Source organism: Plutella xylostella, chromosome 7 (genome assembly GCF_932276165.1).
Source record: "Plutella xylostella chromosome 7, ilPluXylo3.1, whole genome shotgun sequence".
NCBI lineage: Eukaryota > Metazoa > Arthropoda > Insecta > Lepidoptera > Plutellidae > Plutella > Plutella xylostella.
This window is the reverse complement of record NC_063987.1, coordinates 4,432,081-4,452,107: the sequence shown is the minus strand read 5'-3', so window position 1 is coordinate 4,452,107 and position 20,027 is coordinate 4,432,081. Positions and strand designations below refer to the sequence as shown.

Sequence of the window (20,027 nt, the reverse complement as noted above, 5' to 3'; positions counted from 1 at the left end):
TACCTTATCAGTCGCTTGTTGCAAGTTGACCGGTACACATCTCGTTGCATTGTATTCCTTGTTTTCGCAAACCCATGGATACCACACCAGAAGAAGCTGCTCAAGTTGTTGCCTTGCTGCAACAAGGGTTAAGTCAGCGAGCAGTCGCTGCCCAGCTCCACTTGAGCCAGTCTGCTGTATCCCGAGTATACAGACGGTTCCAAGAGACTGGTGCCTTCAATCGAAGACCAAGAACGGGCCGCCACCGCTGCACTTCAGAGAGAGACGACCGCTTCATTGTCTCAACCTCGCTGCGCAATCGACACCTTACGGGCGTTGATGTGCAGCAAGAACTGAGACGTGTACGACAAGTGGCTGTCAGCGAGTGGACAGTGAGAAGACGCTTGAAGGAAGCCAACTTGACACCAAAAAGACCTGCATCAGGCCCCAAATTGACTGCAGGCCACCGACAAGCGCGTCTTCAGTTTGCTCGAGAGCATCTCGATTGGAGCATTGCGCAATGGCGGTCGGTCCTGTTTACTGATGAGTGCAGAGTGTGTCTGCATGGCAGTGACAGGAGAGGCCGGGTCTACCGGCGTCCGGGGGAACGATTTGCCCAATGTTGTTTCGCTGAAACAGTAGCATATGGCGGCGGTTCCTGCATGATGTGGGCTGGTATTTCTCTAGAGGGAAAAACCGCACTTGTTTTCGTGCCTGGAGGCGGCCGAGGAGGCGGGTTAACAGCTGATCGGTACATCACCGACATTCTACTCGGTCATGTTGTGCCCTATGCAGAATTTGTCGGTGAAGACTTCGTGCTAATGCACGACAATGCCCGCTGCCACACGGCACGAGTCAGTCGGCAGTTTCTGAGAGAGAAGGAATTGCGCACGATGGACTGGCCTGCGCTCAGTCCTGACCTGAATCCCATCGAACACTTATGGGACGAGCTCAAAAGAAGAGTTCGGGCCAGGAATCCAGTCCCTGCAAGCGTGGACGAGCTGAAGACAGCTTTATTAGAGGAGTGGGACGGCATTCCTCAGGAAACTGTCAAAAAGTTGATAAGGTCTATGAGAAACAGGCTGCAGGCTGTAATTAGGGCAAGAGGGGGCAATACAAAGTATTGATTTAAATAAATAAATTTTTATCTTAACATTTTTTGTTTAATTTGTATAATACGATACCCATACCCTTTTTTCCTAAATTCCCGTTTTTCCTACAATTGCGTTCAGACATCATTTATTTCAAAAATGATGAATGGATTTCAATAATAATGATATCAAATTAAAGCTGACATCTTAAGCTTTTAAATGACATATCATTTTTATTATTTCTATTCATAATTTTACTTGTATTAATGTATGTTTGCGCCGTCAAGGCTTGAGTCGATTTGGTTGCTCGCGAGTGTAGTTAAATCAAAGCTAGGTTGTTTGATAGGGTTATTTACTATGAGCACATTATTGTTCCACCAATCTTTATTGGTTTTGCAGGCTCTTTATCCTGCAAAATTGTAGGCGGGAGATCTACTTTCTGATCATACGACTTATACTTTTGCAGCAATAAATATTTTTCTCTTTCTAATATTTTGGTATACAACCAGCCGTATCGCATAGCTGGGCACGCTGACACAAGAGTACCAATTAGTTTGGAGAATTCGCGTATTGTAACAGTGGGCAGGCTTAGAAATTTTTGCACGAGTTGCAGAATTTTTTGTCGTTTATCTATAGGTAAGGACAATGTCATGTCTGTGGTGTTATATATGAAGCCCAGAAACTTACAGCTTTGTTGAGGTTGCAGGGAGCTTTTGTCATAATTTATTACAAAGCCAAGGCATTCTAATAATAATATGGTTTCTCGAACATTAGCAATGCACTCATTATAATTGCGACCTAGACACAGAAAATCGTCTAAATAATGGACAGATTTATATCCTTTTGATCGTAGATGGGTAACTACTTCCTTTGTTATCTTAGTGAAGCACCTAGGTGCTATGGCCAGCCCGTAGGGCATAGCGTTGAACTCATAGGTATACGGTTCGGCGGAGCCGGGTGGTATGTACTCAAAACGCAAGTAGGTATTTTCGATCTTCGACAGATATAGGAACAAGTAGGTATGATTCCTTGAGATCGATATTCGCCATGTACCAGTTTGGTTGAAGCAATTTGCAAGCAGTTCTAAAATCTTCCATTTTAAAATGATTTTTAGGTATAAACTTGTTTAAAGATTTTAAATTAAGAATAAATCTTTTGCTGCCGCTAGCCTTAAGTGCTAAGAAAGTTTTAGAAATATACTGATCAGGTATTGGTTTAACGTGAGATATAGCACCTAATTCTAAAAGATTATCAATAGCCAATGACATTTCCATTTGTTCTGTAAGAGACTGATGGTTATTAGGCTTCATTGTTTGATAAGGTTGTGTGACGAATGGAATAGTAACACCTGTTTTAACCCAATTTAACACAGTATTGTTGTTGGTGATATTAAGCCAGCAATTATGATAAAAGGCAATACGACCAGAATGTACCTGCATCAGGGACGAGTTGGGACACGCGACCTGCCCTGCGGCGGCGGCGGCCTGCTGGTCGCGGGCGCCGGCGCCGGGCGGCGCGCACTGGGTGGCGGCCTCCGCTGTCCCCCGCGCCCCCCCCGGCTCGGTGGGTATGGGTACCGAGGAGGGCCCGTCCAATTTCCCTGGAACTGGGAAGGTCTGGGTCCTGAGTGGCTGGACGTGGTGGCTTTCGGAGGTTGTGGTGTCTTCCTTATTTGCATTCCTTGTTTTTCTATAGTATTTGATGCTTTAATCTTCTCAGACAAATTATTACCAAACAAAGTTTCGTCCCGTACACTGTCTTGAATGACGTTCAGGAATGGCTTAGTAAGCCCAGATGCGAGAATTTTGATTCGGCCTTGTGTCTCCATAAAATGCAAATCACATAGCAACCGACAGCCATCACTTAATACTCTAACGGCCTCCACTTTATTATTTGTCGTCATCAGCGTCGTCAGTGCTCTGCTGATGGCCGTGATGCCCGCGCCAAGTTGTTGCTGGGCAGACTCCACTTTTTTATCACGTGACTTGACCATCTCGTTGGCTGTCGCGGAGACTTCAATGTTAAGTTTCGGCGCCTGCAGCAGTGTGCAGTTGCTTGGAATCAAGTACTGTTTGAAAATTTTGTCCTTCGCTTCTTTGGACATACCTTTTTTAAGTAAGGGCTGCCATAATTGGCATAAAGTTTGGTGTATTTCCTCGCCAAACGTAGGTCCCACGTCCGTAGCTTCCCCGAGAGCTTGTAAAATATCGGGGTCTACATCCGTCGTTGAAGTGGTGGGCTCGGCGCCCGTGGGCTGGTCGGCGACCGCTGGGTCTGTGGCCGGTGGAGGCTCCGTGGCCGACGCTGTTGGCTCGATGATCAAGTCCACTGCGTCTTCTGAGGGCGGCTCCGCGGAGCCAGCCCTTAAATCATCTCGGAGATCTGGAGGAGGGTCCATGGTCTCGATGATAGCCTCCTGGTCTCGGTCGAGCACCAGGGTCTCGCTCCCTGAAGGAGAAGAAAGGGTAAATCAGATTTGATTTGAAAACGCCGTGTTCATAAAATGAATCTATGGCGGGTAGTTTTGAAATTTTATTTGCCGTGTTCAATTTTGAATCTATGGCAATATAAAACCGGCATGAACGTTTGTAACTAAACAGATCATTGTCGGCTAGGTTTCAGTAATTGGTATCACAAGCACTTCGGAACACTTAATAATATTGTATATGGGTACTTACTGTAGTCATTTTCTGGGAAATCATCCGAAGATGAACTCAACCGCAAACGTCGTCGTTTCCGTCGATCTTTATCCATGTACTTTTTAATTTTATTGTTGTAATAGTCAATCCTTTCTTCGTAGGTTCTTTTAGACATTTTTAACTTGTTGACTGTTGCCCGCACGGAAAAAGAATGAGGACAGCAAGCTGGGCGGTCAGGGGGTAGGGAGTAGTAGTGATGGGAAAAAAGTAGTTATCGAATTAGAATCGAGTGAATTTAAAACGTGCGATTGTTGCCCAACAGGTCAAAGTACTACACAGTTATTTATATCGATAATGAAACCACGAAATATAATGTAAGTAATATTTATGTTTTGATGGACATTTTTTAATGATGAAGTAACAAATGAATGTTATTTGAAAGGTTCATCAGATTTACACAAAGGTCGTTATTGATAGGTATTTGAATGTGATGTATTCAAATACCATTATGAAAGTGAATTGAAAGAATTATTGTTTTCCGACGTTAAAAGGTCAATGAATGGACCGTGCCCTATTGTTAATGTAACAAATATGGTTTAGGAAACCTTTGTACACTTATTTTTATATTTCTGCAATAATGGATTAAATAAATAAAGCATCTATTATAACACAAACCTTCCTGTTGGCTATCATCCGTGTTGATTACAACTAAAGCTGATAGTGCGCACGCGGCGCATGCCAGTTCCTGATTAATGGCCTCTGAGTTTCCTCTAATTTGCCTTATTGTAAAACCCTGGATCCATCCTGTGGGCTTATCTCCTCTTATCAGGTGTTTATTGCGCAGTGGGCGCTATTTGTGCATAATGAAATATTGATTCATGGAATGGGAAGTATTTTGTGTCATATTTTTTGCTGGCGATAAGGATTACAATAAGTTACATATTATTGACGATGTTCATCGAATACTGGCTGCAGTACTTAAGCGAGATTGTTAAATAAAGCATCGTTACAATAATGTAATTCAAATAACTATGCAACATTCCGCCGACGTTGAGCAAGGTTCACATGATTGCGTTTACTTTCAGTCGTTGCAAAATTAATTTTCATTCAAAATTTCCGTCTTCGTTTCCCATGGGCCGCTATTATAAGCCACTCGGGTAACTCGCGACATCGATACATAAATTGAATCTCACGATTGGGTTCGTTCGATCACTGTAATTACTTGCAACATCGTCGTTCAGTTAATTCGAAGACTTCCGACGATTACCCCTCCAGCCGGCTTTATTATTACGAAAATTTATTTTATTAAGAAAGCGCTGCTATCTCCTCCCGCCATCGATTTAGCTCATCATAGGATATCTACACTGATAACAGCTAGACCTTTAGACCGCATTTGATATTTATTGAAAGAAACGTCGGAAGGTGTCCTAACATGAAAATGGCGTGCCAATGGCAATCGCACATGTCAATCGCGGCCGGGGACGTCCAATTAGAGGTGGCGCGTCTGCGGGCGGCGCGGGCGCAATCTGCAGCATCTGCCGCGTGATCCATTACTCTTGCTGCAGCTCTGCTGCGCGCGCATTACATCGATGATAAATATCCCCCCGAACAGGAAGAGATGCCTGCACGAGACGCAATATAAACCGTTTGACAGCAAACGTGACGCTTCGCAGATATCGGAATGAAAGCCGTTCCCGACGTCTCGCCAGTTATCGTGATCGGTCGTCCCGGTATTGGCAATCACGTTCCGCCATTAGCCGTGCTTCTAATAAAGATATAAATTACGAAAAGTTAATTAAAACGCTTATCTTCGACTACCGACACGCCTGTGTGTATCTCAGATGGACAGCGGGGACGCTTGTTTAGAAAATTGAACGATTTATCGACGAAAGGCGCCCTTCGATAATGCTACTTTCGCGGTGATATCCTTGAGTTTCTGCGCTCCCTTTACTGGTCGTAGATTGGCTCGGTCAGTGAATAGTGGAAATGTCGCATCGTGTGACATGTGGAGGTACATTTAGAAAACAAATAGGTGTCAGGAAGTGAGTTATTCCATTGATATGCGGCGGGCGGCGCGGTTCTCACGCCGCGTCACTCCGCGTCGGCGGCGTCCCGGGAGCCTCCGCAGCGTGCATGCTCCACCTCGCGTGAACCCATTACTGATGCAACACGAGGTGAAAGGAACAAGGATGCTCCGTTACGCAACAAAGAGAACTTTGCAATAATTAATGACGGGCATCTTGCAGTTGGCAATTGACTTGTAAATTTCGTTTGTCCGCTCATATAACACTTTCTAATCACGAGTAGGGAATTCTATTATCGGGTCAGCACAAGTACACGGATGGACCGAGAGCGGCGGTAAGGAGGTGGCGCTTTTTGTGCAATCTGCGCTATGATGGATGGAGTACGATCCTCTTTTGCGGGCATGCTTTCCACATCCATCAATTATACTTCCGACGAACAAGAAGTATAGATAAATAATAAATGCTGATGACAGGTCACCGGTTCCGAGTGAGTGATGGGCTCAAGTGGTGACAGTTTGCAATTAGTTACCAGTGGTTGACGAGGCCGAGTGGCAGGCCGAGATCTATGATATCGGCCCTCACGTTACTGGTTCTGCTTTTGACGTATTTGGACGGACACATCTGTATATGGTAGTAGAGAAGATATTGATATCACTATTGGCTCACTTTCATCTTATAGGTTCTCATATCATATCTCGGCGTTTACACGATCATTTGGGATAGTATTTTATAGCATATATCTCTATCGGCTATCATCAGTATAAAACTGAGCCTTTACTATGAGAACTATCGCTGCACCAATTAAAAAATTGTGTAAATTCCTCGCGGCTAACTGTTGATCAATTGCCGAAATGCCCACCGGGCTATTATCTTCAATCAAGCAATTGTAAAACTAATTAAAGTGCAGTTTCCGAGATCGTGCATCTAGAATGTTCCAATAACGCAGAGTAATGGATGATCTTGCACAATCATGATTGAATATATTTTCTATACTGAATATTGAATAGTCATAGCCACTCAGAACATGAATGAGTGTTATTTGGAGGTAAAAAAGCCTAATTCGGTGTACTATTGTGCGAGGCCATCAATAGCGAGAAAGTAAGAGAGTTACTTTACATTCTCGAAATTGCGAGGTCGAGGTTATGCGTCAACATTATATGGGCTTTTCGTTTTGGAGCTTTCATAATGATTTGCTGATGAATCGACGTTTGCTTCAAAGGTTTAGCCAAGAGTGATGTGAGAGTCAAAAGTCAACCAAACATTTTAGGTTAAATTTTTATGTAAAAAACCAAGATGGATGGATGGAGAGAGCACCAGAGAACGAAAATTCCAATTCCTAACTATCTGTTACAAAACAGAACGTGTAGGAAGTATTGGGTAAACACCGTGTTGTTATTTGTTTACGTGAAGTCAGCTTCGGTCGTTTCTAAGCGGAAGACGAAAATCCATCTGGACGCAAGCAGGGGTCGACAACTCTTCTCAAAATAGAAGAATTTACGCTGTCGTCAACTTTGAATCCTAATACTATTGCAATAGCGATCTTTAAGGTTCAAAGCAAAATTTATACACCAATTATTATTAATAGATACGGACACTTCTATGATGGTTACTATTCCAGTAAACCATTGGACCAAAGGAGTGGAACATCGGTAAGTGATGAGATGTCCAAGTCAACTGAAAGCAATTGAAGACTATTAAGTACTGGTTTAAAAAAAACATTACTGCAGCCACAAGTCAATCCATCTTGCAAAATTCGGCCAAAACATTGCGTATGATTTTTGTAGAAATTTAATAGTAAATACCTACCAATAACTCAGACTTACGTATGTAACGGATCATTCTAATCCGATTGGTGCAGATATTGACCAATGTTTCCGGTTCAAATCGTAGATTCATTAATTTAAAGCTGTTGCACTGATTCTGCGGACTCAAATTTCATTTTTTATACTTCTTTTGAATATTGAACGGATTATGCAAATATCTAGACCGACTCGAGGTTTATGTACTCTAATCCGTCTGTCTGATACATTTACATGCATTGCACAGTCGTATAAACTGTTCGGAAATCCCACGCAAAAAAAATTAGCTAAATATAGTATACCCGAGTACTTACTTATATACAAAATGTGAATATAAGTACTCGGGTATTATTCTACACAATCTTATCTCATTAATGATCAGTGTAAACTGTATGCAGACTCAATTAATCCATATAAAGAGCCATCCAACCTACGCAAAGTTTTACGTTATAATGAATTTACAATAGCAGACTATTTTATATGCACAAAAGCTTCCTTGTCGTGAATGTTAAATTGGGTTCTTATAAAATAGTAAATATTCACGTTAGATTGAAAGAAAAAAATTTGCTTTTCAACTTATTATCACCGGGATTCAGGAATAGCTCTACGTTTGAGATAGTGGACATAATTACATATCCGCTTATATAAAGTATATTTATATATACTTGTATACAAGTAAGCTCGTTCCACAAATGTCTTCCACATGGTGAAGTTTGGGATCCAAATATGGCCAGGTTAATTATAGTACGTTTAGAGTTACGATTTGTCCTTTTGCGTTGTGTTGTGTCACATTAGTTCGTTGCTTTTTTGTAGGTGTTTTGCAACATGATAAAAATAACTAGAGACATAGATTATTTAAAAAAATACAGCAGGCAGATATTGCAGACTCTGTAAAATCCAGGTACCTATCTAATCAGAATAAGATCAATTACCTATATTATTATCAGTAAAGAGCATCATGCACCGTTTAAAGGTTTTAATAAGGCAAATTACCTGCTCTACATTTTAACCTATTACTCAATAACACATAAATAAAATAAGCTTTTAAATCGAGGGCGTCTGTTCTCCATCATAGCTCCACTTAAGATATCTAAATCGTAACGAAACGAAAAGGTCTTCGATGAAGGAACTTTCTAAGGGCAAGATAACACGTCTAAGGTTAAAATGTTAACAGATTCTATCAAGTTACCACTTTCTTTTAAGTCTTAACATTTATTTTCCGGATGTGACAAAAGTATAACTCTATAAATTCTCAAGTGTATAAAAAGTGCGCTTTTCAAAACAATAAAAGTGTCAACGGTGATTAATGTCACTTTCCGATGATTTAATAAATAAATAGACTTTATTTTAACACAGTTGCTTGGCGGTGGTATCTTAAAAAGGCTGTTAAAAAGATTTATGACTTACGAATTCGTTATAGAAAGTTATTCAAGCTTCTGTAATTGCTATCATAACGGTTTATTTTAGTACAATATATTTAAAACGGCTTTAAAATAAATATGTAACATATTAACTAACTGGCAGGTAAAACCATTTTTTTTCTATAAAAATGCGTTGGTATAAAAAACTTAGCAGGTTAGTTATTGAAGATTTTTTTAAGATGTTACGAAATAGCAGTTTATCAAAGATCGTGATCAATTTATGTAATATCGAACAAGCCTTTAAATAGTAAGTTCATTTCGCAGTCAGGGTTCACTGAGCATCGGCGTGATACACTTTCACACACACACACAAACACACACACACACACACACACACACACACACAACACAACGGAAAACGAAAATAAAAGTTAAGAAATAAAAAGTGTTTTTGTCTGCTATTACTGCTATATCAATACTCGACCTTTATTATAGATAGATAGATAGATAGATAGAATATTCTTTATTTGTACACACACACATAAAAGAAACTTACATAACTTAAATACTATAAACTATGTACAAAAATGGCGGTCTTATCGCTTAAAGCGATTTTTTCAAGACAACCTTAGGGTGGAAGGATATTTTGATTAAAGAGGGGATTATATTTTGTTTTTTATTGGTATTTAGATTAGATACAGTTTTTTTTTAACCTATTTAGGACACCACTGATCCAAATTGTTCTAATATGTAAGTAAGTACTTGTGTCTAGTGCCTAATTTATAAAAAGGTCTGAAATAGATAAATATTAATTTAAATTTAATAAAAAGTGAGGAAAGTATTGGTTCTCGTATCTAAAAGGTACCTACATAATACCGGTTAAGTCACACAAACAGAAAATCTTCAAAGTTTTAACAAGTAGTTAAGTACTTATCCGAACATTTCTTGAAAGTACCACTTGGCAACGAAACTGTAGTCGGTAAATCGTTCAGTTATGATTATCGAAAGGCGGGCTTATCCTGAATATCGAACAAACGGTGTTGTCACGAGAGGCCGTGCCAGGGCGCCCTATCTCCTAGCCCTGAAAAATGCTGTAAAAATATACAGCCCTAACGTCCTTACATTGCGACGTCAATACTTCTCTTTCCGCGGAGTGAATTGAGATTTGTATACGTATAGGTATGTTTATAGCTTAGTGGACGTATTTTGATTTCTTATACTTGTACTTATGAAGAGCTTATCCTAAAAGAAACCAATTCATTATTAGGTAGGCATTATTACCTACCCAAAGAAAGTTGGAAACAATTCCCTACAGGGTGGGGGAACTGTGTGGCTACCACCACCGTACATTAGCAATTAACAATCCATAAGCAGCGTCGCTCTTGTAAAATTAGACGTAACTTGTATGGATCCATCTAACAGATGTTTGACAGGCGAACGACGACGCTGCTTACGGATTGTTAATTGCTAATGTGTCGGTGGTGGTACGGTAGCTGTATATAGAAAATGATACAGTCATGATTAAAAACCACTGCAAATAGATCGGACGGAAACCAACAGGCTGGTAGTAAACCCGTCGCCAGCTCGGGGTTGACCCGCGTGTGGCCGCGTTCGTCACCACAGGACAGCATTGCGTTCACGCCACTTGCACACAACACGGACTGTCCCCGCCCGGCCCAACACAGTCGACCCTGCAGATACCATCGTCGCATTCGTCAATGTCTTGTGTGCGGATAACTGATAACTGCACTCCTAGTTTCAGATTCATTAATGGCCGATTCAGCTAGATAATATCTATCACTAATTTCTCCTATGTCTTAGTGCTTCTGAAGCCATCTAACTGGATTTGCGTAGGGTGCTGCTATTTTACACGAATTCCCTGTGTGTCAGTGCATGAATACATTTATGTACTAATATTTAAAAACGCATGTTTCTAGCGTCTCCGTAACATTATTGATTTATTGAACGACGCGGCTAAAGAGGGAACCGGCCGTTCACACTATGTGTTCCGCACGCGCGACACATAAACTCGACACAAATGTGACATTTGCAACGCGGATCCCTTTGAAGTGCATCAGCCGCGGTTCGACGCCATCTTTTTTTATCGCCTCTTATTACTCCATTGACACCGCGATGCAATTTTGTTTAGATTCCAATGAACCGGTAGGAACAGGAACTGCAGACAGGACCGCAGTCTGATTGCGGCCTAGAGGGCTTAATTAGTTTGTGCTCGTATATTTTCTATTGAATCTATGCGTCGATACGTTTTGATTTGTGACCCGAGAGTGGGATGCACTTTCTATGCTCCATACAGATGCCACTGCGGGGTTTCATTACTGCAACTGACGTTTAATCGCATTAATAACTGCATACATACATGTAAAACCTGCAGCTATATTCCAAAAACATTATTATACCTCTACAATATTACATACCATAAAATTTGTTAACATCGATATGGGTATAAGACTGCCGATTAGGTAACATAAACAAAAATAAGCTGCAAATGTAAACAGTTTGAAAGGAAACGAAATAATAATCAGCGATCGCGTAATTATTTTACACTTTCGAATTATATGTGAGCGTGAAAATCGATGATTGTTCTCGATGCTTCCGTTCTCTCGACGAGCGGTCGTATCTCGATTCGTTCTGCATCGATGGCTGGCTACCGGTTGACTGCAGCTGAAATGTTAAGCAATGCGATGTTTCATCTCGCTTGGAACAATAGTTGGATGCCAACTCATGCAAGGAATTGTATTTTGTATCCACAATGTGGCCAAAGCTGCAGTTGTATGTACCTGTAACAGTTGAAGTTGTAGTTGTACCTATTTTAACGCCGAAATCAGCCGTGTTATTTCTATGGAGGCTTAATGCTTTCAGCTGTCATTTGTTTTATCCCCTTGTCATCTTTTGTTTCATCCGTCATATTTACTTAGACCGCGTTCTCATTAGTCACTGGTAATCGTTTTTTTGATCTGCCGATCTTAAAGCCATCATTAATAACAGTAAAGGCGTTAGTCAGAAAATAGAAAATCTAGATTCTTTCTAACGGTAAGGTTTTGTCGGTGACAGGTTAGGTTTCTTTTCAGTTTTCTTTCCGTATATTTTCGAGGGGGTATTCAGAGCAAGACGGTGGTGTACCGTTGGCGGCGGCGCTGGCTGCGCATACAGCGATTAGCGTCCGCCGAGTGACCGGAACGAAGTAATGAGTACATGAATATCTTTGTAATTATCTGCAGCGGTTTTTGCGAAGCCAGCCGCTCGCCGCAGCCATTGTCTTTAGCTACAATTTCAAAAGCGATTGGCGGAACTGATTTGCTTCTGCTAATTTTCTGCTGACAGATAAACAATTGCTTTTAGATATTCGTTTAGGCTGGGCCTTGGATGAAATGAGAACTCCACCCGATTCGAGTACATATTTCCATGTAACCTTTAGAGGAAGCATGCAAACTATCATGTGGAAAGTTTAGTGACACAGTTCACGACATGTCATTTCGTGAAAAATATCTGATTTATAAATAGTTTCGCGTGTCGCATGGTAATCATGTCTATTGTTTCGCCTTTTTATTATAACGTAGCCTATTTATTTGTCTGATGAGGTTAAATTTCATGTGCCGTGAGCGGTGAGTGACATTGAAGGCCAAAGCCAAAATTTCTCTTCCTTCTATAATATTATGTTTAACAAGTTTTATTCGATGTAATACCTAGGAAATGCCTCCATCATTTCACCGGTAATCATCATAAATCACAGCAACGTCAACAGCAGATATTCCTTTCCTATCTGTCACGTATCACAGAGTATCATTTCATAATTTCCCACGTGTTCTGTGTGCACTTTTACGCTAATCTGTGATGTGAACCACGGGCCTCCCAGACGCTGTTTGGCAGCACGTTAGCAGCCAATTTACAAGTGATTCCCTTCACTCGGGCAGCTAAAGGCGTGTTGTGCTGAACATAATTTTCTACATTCAATAGTTTATCTGTATTGTAACAAAGTGACTTAATCCAATGCAATCTCTTACACATTATAATTTTTTAGCACTATCGACTATCCATCCCTCTTCAGCTCTTGAAATCTGTCGACCGCTCGGTATCCTTCTGTAGCCTTAAATAGTGCCATTTATTAGCCTAGTCTTTATGATGTCTAGCTAAGCTTTGCAGCTACTTATTTTGAATGCCTGCATCTCGCCATATGGCCCAGCTCTCACAGTACTCAGTCGTAATTGTGTAGCTGCCTCCGTTATTCAACTCAGACCTATTCATAAGTAATCTAATGACACTGGCGTTTGAAATAGTTATATCAATTATACCTTTTACGGGTTATATTCTTGTTGTGGAGTAGAAAGCTGCAATTGTTGGTTCAATGAATAACACTAATGTGAATTATAATAACTGATTTATCATTCTATGATTATAAGGATGTACTTTCGACTCGGTGTTTGAACGTTATTATAAAAAGATCTGTTATAAATTTCTTCATTCCCTTTCAAGTATTTCATTATTTATAAGTCCTTCCTAATAAGTTTGGGCCCTTCTTGTATATAAAACGTTGGAAAATGTGATGTGAACACACGCTAAGTTGGTTCGTCAGTTCGGCAGCTCTTTCCCACGTAATATTGCAACATGTTAATCGCCGCGGCGTTGCCCGCGCGGTCAGAGGTGAGCGACGGACAGACGTGCTGACATTCCAATACTAGATATAGTTGTAATCGGGCCTACGTCTCCTAATGATGAGAGGAAAGTGTTTACAACGCCACGATTCGAAGGTACACGAGATATTATCATGCGATAACGATGTTTGGCTCTGATGATGTAAGCTTTTTTTATTGAGAGTGGCAGTGATTTCCTGAGTCAGCGCTTGTCTTGTATTGCACGCGAAAACAGTGACTGTGTATGTGTGTATCAACATCATAATCAGCCTATACCTATCACTGCTGGACGTAGTATCCATTTTCCAATGCACGCCACTGGATGCGATCTAAAGCTTTCCGCATCCAAGCATGTGTGTGTATGTTACAGGATAATCAACTGTAGATGTTAGCTACTCCAAGAGAAAAATCATCAAATTTATCAAACTGTAGGAGTATAATTAAATAGTTTTATCAACGCCATTAATTAAAGGTATTTTATTATATCTTAATTAATTAATGGTGATGGTTTGAGGGAAACGATAGGGGTTATAAATGGAATATACATACAAGATAGGAACTAATAATGAATTGAAAAGCTAAAATACCCCAATACCAAGAGGGTATAAATGTTATAAAAATACAGGAGGTTGTTTTTAGCAGAAAGGTTTTTTGTAGAAATTATTAATTTACCAGTTTCAAGTAAAAAGTTACAAATTAGCTGTGAAAAGTAATACTTATCGGAATGTGGTGGTGGACCAGTTTTACTTTATACACCTTATAATGTAACATTCCTTGCTGTTCCGCTTTAAAAATAACTAATATTATTACTTCTAAAAATGCTGTTTTAAGTTTTTATGTTTCCTGTCAAATTTAAGTGGCCTGATTTTATTTATGAAGCGCCGCCCTCTCCTTTCACCATATTTAATCTTTGCAGTATTGAATAAGTACCTAAGTAAATTTATTTCATGCTATGCCGATGCCAGGTAATTTATTAATGTAGCAAATTACGGATGCGCAATTTACTAACTACATAAATCTCTAATATTTATTGAATGTTATTCCCAATTAGTAAGATTTCTTGGCAAAAGAGATAAGATTCTACTCGTACATCTAATGGATATCGAATGTATTATATTGAAATTTAGTTAAGTTTAGTTAGTATGATATTGAAATTTCAAGTCACTCAACTTATACATCTTGTTTTGTTCGGAAAAATACAAAAAAATTGGCATGTCATAAACAATAATATATTTTTTTGAATAATAAATTTTAATTTATTCAGTACAAGAAACACAGTTAAAAACTTAAAGTTACAAGAATAACAATGAAAATATGTTGTACAAGATAATAGTAAGCTTCTGAAACCTGCAGGGCGATCACGAACAATATAGAATCGAATGCGAGTGCGACTAGTGGCAACTTGACAGCACTTTCGAACACTTTTTACCTATAAAATTGACAGTTGTCGCACTCGCATTCGATTCTATACGTTAGCTCGAATTTTGGAGACAGGGAGACCAGAGGCGCGAGCATAGGATTCGATACTATTTTCGAATCTACACGAAGGGTCGCTTTTACCAAACGCTAAACGTATTTAAATCAAATTTTAAATACATTTTGTACTAACTGACAGACGTATGACAGGCTACTAAATACGTTTAGCGTTTGGTGAAATTCCACCTAACATGGAAAAAACAAATGCCACTTTTGGAACTAACAAATTTGTCTTACATTTTGACAGTGACATTTGACGATACGCAACGTAAACGGAGGTTTCGAATCCTGTGCTCGGGCAACTGTAGAGTGATCCGGAAAAAACGCAGCACATTCTATTCGATAGTAGCAACAAAATGGCGGTGTATAGATTTGCGAAAGTTTGACAGCTATCATTCCATAGGTCATTGTCAGAATAATATTATGTACTCTGTGGTCATTCTTTTCGAAACTCATTCGAAAGGTAAAAAGTGTTCGAAAGTGCTATCAAGTTGACAATAGTCGCACTCGCATTCGATTCTATTCGTTAGCACGAATTTTCGTGATACGGGTACTGTGCGGCAAATAAATACACAGTGACATTAGTCACTTGAAAATTAAGTGAAGTAAAATTTTACTTGAGTTTTGTTACTTTCTCATTGGTGAGTCTTAATCCAAGATTGCTGCATAGAACTAAAAACTAATACTCGGCTGCCAAAAACTACTTATGATAATAAAATCAAGTTACTGTACACAATGTTTTAAAATTTGTCGTAGGTATATCAAATCTATACTTACATATACTTATAAAAAACGGTGTTCATAAATTAATTGAAAAACGATTCAATTAAAATACCCGTGTTCAAAGATACCCATGTGATGAATATAATTAATATCTAAGGCCTGTTAGTGCAATTAATTATTTCCTTAACAAGCTCCGAAAAATTCGCGAACGAGCACTTTTATAGATTTATTGCAATATTGTGTAAAACGTGGTAAAACTTTCAACGGGAATTGGAGCAAGAGTGATCATTCTTCCTGAGAACTCGCGATTTATCAAGAGATGAAACACCGCGATTTATCATCATAGAACTAGGTATGTATTTCATTCTTAATCAAAGCATAAATATCAAATGTAGAGTTCATATTCTCGTATATTTGTGGTAGAGATATTTTGTATTATTAAGTGAAAGCACGGATAATCTGGCACGTTCTTATTTTGTCATATCAAATGTGGCACTTATAATAAATGTAAAATGTAGATATTACAAACAATTACTTAGGTAGGTTTTGTAAATAATTTCGCCCTGAATTCTGAAACTCTGTTCTTTTATGCTGTAGGGAGATACAATTATTTGATAATCGATGGATGAAATGTAGTAAATTCAATAGATGCATTTTACATACATACAAATAATGTTATTATTCTCACGCCATCGTACATCACCAGTTAAATGAATAGGTTCTTACGGAGAAATAAAACTGGTTTCTTTGCAAAACATCGTATTTTATCTTTACGATCCGAAACCGAAGATAGAAAGAAATAGAGTAATAGTAAAAGGAAACAGCTGTTATATACAACCTTATTAAATTTAGTGGACGTGTGGGTGTTTTACGACATTCCACTCACTTAGAGTGTGTTTAATTGATCTATTATTTTATAACTTAATCAAGGGGTTGTAAACGTTAATTAAGCGTCCTTATTTAAAAATTCTACTCTGCACACTGTAGTATGTACATTACATCTGAATTGTAATAAAATAATAATAATAATAAATATGTGGGGACATCTCATACACGGCCATCCGACCCCAAGCTAGGCAGAACCTGTGTTATGGGTGTCGGACAGCTGATATATCTACATAAATACATAGATAGATAGATACTAAATATAAATATCAACACCCAAGACCCGTAAAATCATCATATTAAACATTCTGTATTAAATGGAACTATTCGGTTTATAAGTATGTCTGAGTTTTATTTTTATTTTATTTATACAAAACATTGTGTAACATAGTGAGGTTTTTAAATTAACGTGCCATTAAACCTGAAGGGTTTGTCATGACACTAGATACAATCGTGGTCTACAAAGCAGTAACATGAATATAACATTATAAATTCTACATATGTAGTACTTATCTTAGAGTTTTACATTTACGTCATACCTTTCTGTTTCTAATACTTAGTATAAACAAATATATAAGTACAGCTACTTAACTTCCTTTTTAGATTTCATTTAGGTACGAACACCAAGTCAGATGGTAAATTCCTTTACAAATTAATAAAATTAATTAGTCTTTATGTCACACATATTCTACCTTTCTACCTAATGAAAGACTTATTGAAATGACAGATTCACGTCACAAGAAATTAGGGCTGAACGTTTTAACACTCCAATCTTTGCCATTTCATCTTTCGATTATAAGCTGTATTACCAGGCAGTAAGGTGTGGGATGATATTCCGTTTGAAAGCCGCCTTGTCAGGTTTGATTATTAGCCAGTCTGTAACAGCTCTGTATAATTATGTTATAACTTATTGACCAATTAGCTGTCTGTTTACATGTTATTTTGCATATTTTTATGACGTATCTCGATAACATGTTACATTAAGATGTGTTATCGCTAGTGAAATTGAATACCAGTGTGTAAGTAATTTTATTTTGACAGCGTAAAGTATAAATCTTATATCAGTGCCATTAGATAAGGTTTCGTAAAGTAAAATAAAATAACGCCGATTTCACTTTTGAGGTGTAAAGTACATTCTCCAAAAAATAAATATAAACTACTAAGTTATACTGAACAACATCCAACAAAGAAACATAATACATCAACAAAATTTTGCAGTATGCACTTATCGAACTTTGTTTGGGATAAGTATCTAAAAAGCAGTACATCTCTGACGGTATGTTTCTTTAGGAAAGTTTTTCAGGTTGACCAGTAAATCTTTGCTGTTTCATTTTTTTGAGAGCATCAAATACACCCTGTATGTAACAGGAATGAGAACTTTTCTTGGAGACAACGATTGACTTCAGTACAAGAATATTTTTTTTACTGTTAAATTATATTGTGTATTTACAATGTTTTCTATATTTTCAGGTAAACGGGGCCATTCATTTACGAGTATACGTATGTACCTACACACAGCTAACTTTCCCATTTATCATACATAATAGATACCAACATAACTTTGTTTGCATGAAATCAAAGCTCAGGGAACAGAACCTCTACATTTTCCCTTGAAATGCGCAACCCACACTTGCATAAACAACGCACACCTTTGAATAACTATCGAGTTATTCAGGAACCAAGAAATTCAAATCGGATCGGACATTTGCACATGCAAATATGGGGACGTGTGTAATTTGTATTAGTTTATCTGACTTCGAGTCAAAATGTCCAAACCGACACGAGTTACGAGTGTGAGCCGAGGTGTTCATATCGTCAACAATCTGACAACTGGAAGACCAGTAGCGCAGTGGTTAGTGACCGACAATGTGCTGAGGATCGATTCCTGGCCGGACGGGTATTAACCTACGGAACTCCGAAATTTTGAGCGCATATACCTACTTAAATAAATGTGTGGAAGAAATCTTTACACTAGCCAGGAATAGAGACCGCTGCAAAGAGCCGACTGCCAACCTCCAATGATGGAGAGGCACTATAAGAAGAAGACCTACCTAAAATTTGCAATGTTATAATATCTATCTATACGACTTTTTATTTTTAATATGCTATACGGCGGATAAACTTTTTGATCAGTAAAAATCGCAAATTGTAATTAGTGTTCAATAAAGTAGTAATCAATAACCGTGAAACTTAATAAAAATCTCGTCAGTTTTAAAATTTATTATAGAATTTACATATAAATTCTGATTATACCGTCGTAATTTTGTCTATCAGCTAATGAAATAGAAAGGTAGAAAGTGAGGCCACTGCTAAGTGTGATGATGACAGACAAATTGATTCAATGACAGTTTCAATGATCAGACAATATTTTAATTAAGTAACTATAAAATGCAAACGTAATCGCTAACATTGACACTAAGTTTTAAATCACCCTGTAGGCATTATAGGAAGTCTTATCGTAAATAAGCTTCATAGTAATGCTAGGGATGTCTAGTTTAAACATCTAACAGTGTTGTGACATCTCACTAGACCCGCTTTTTATGCGGACATTGATTGATTCGATTCTCTCGATTAAATCTCATTGCGAACGGAATGTTAGTAATAATTAATGACTCTCAAGATGAATTACATCCGATGCATCAAGTGATTCAATTTATATTCCATTTGCGAGCTTTGAGTTTGCAGTTCGAGTTTGTAATGTTTATTCCTACTTCAGTTAAGTTTAAAAGATTCTCTCTTAACTGAAGTAGGAATAAACATTACAAATATTACGGTAAATATTAATAAAACACCTATATCCTCTACCTATACCTATATCCTCCAAAAATATCAAGGCCAATAACTAACATGTTACATGACCTATAATTAGAACAAACTTTTGATAATATAAGTTTTACTAGTTTGAACCGGTAATTACCCGGCACACCAAAAGGCAAAGGGTAAACAAATCGATTTGACGGTACTAGGCTCTTTTATTAGAAATTGGGGTTGTGGCGTTCACATTACATTAAGCGGTACATACAGGCAAGTCCAAGGGCCAGGCTTATTATGCCATCAATGGATTGCTGAATATGTCTGAATATAGTTTTTTCTGGCCGTTTCATTCGCGCGCGCGGTAGAGTCGTGGAGTAGACCATTGCCAGACGGTACTGGCGTGGCGGGGTGAATGAACTGTTTCGTGTTGAGATATTAGATATAGGTTGTTAGTAAATCTATGTCGAAAATCTATATTCCTGCCTACGTACGTTGCTAAGCTGACAAGAGGTATGATCGGACAACTTTCTTTTTATGTTATCGATATTGTCGTGATCAAGCTGATAATTATTATTATCATAGTGTAAGCTATAAAGAATTATCTTTAAACGTGAAACGTATAGGTATAATAGATGTTTTAGGTTTAC

At 38.4% G+C, this 20,027-nt stretch overlaps 2 protein-coding genes across 6 annotated transcripts in view; one reads left to right on the top strand and one right to left on the bottom strand.

Annotated features, from left to right (window-relative positions):
• LOC105383385 (microtubule-associated protein Jupiter) overlaps nucleotides 1-20,027 on the top strand; it is a 160,833-nt gene that overhangs the window by 127,743 nt on the left and 13,063 nt on the right. The gene's annotated exons all lie outside the window — the stretch shown is intronic.
• LOC119694609 lies at nucleotides 2,509-4,082 on the bottom strand. The gene is made up of 2 exons (XM_038121363.2): nucleotides 3,749-4,082; nucleotides 2,509-3,518 (listed from the first exon to the last, which is right to left on the bottom strand). The coding sequence occupies exons 1-2, from the start codon at nucleotides 3,882-3,884 to the stop codon at nucleotides 2,509-2,511; spliced, it is 1,146 nt and encodes a 381-aa protein (XP_037977291.2). The 5' UTR covers nucleotides 3,885-4,082.

Bases quoted from the DNA above. Each gene is read 5' to 3' on its own strand.
- LOC119694609 (XM_038121363.2), bottom strand. From the start codon at position 3,884: ATGTCTAAAAGAACCTACGAAGAAAGGATTGACTATTACAACAATAAA. The intron at 3,519-3,748 runs GTAAGTACCCAT...CTTCTCCTTCAG, and splicing joins TTTCCCAGAAAATGACTACA to GGAGCGAGACCCTGGTGCTC.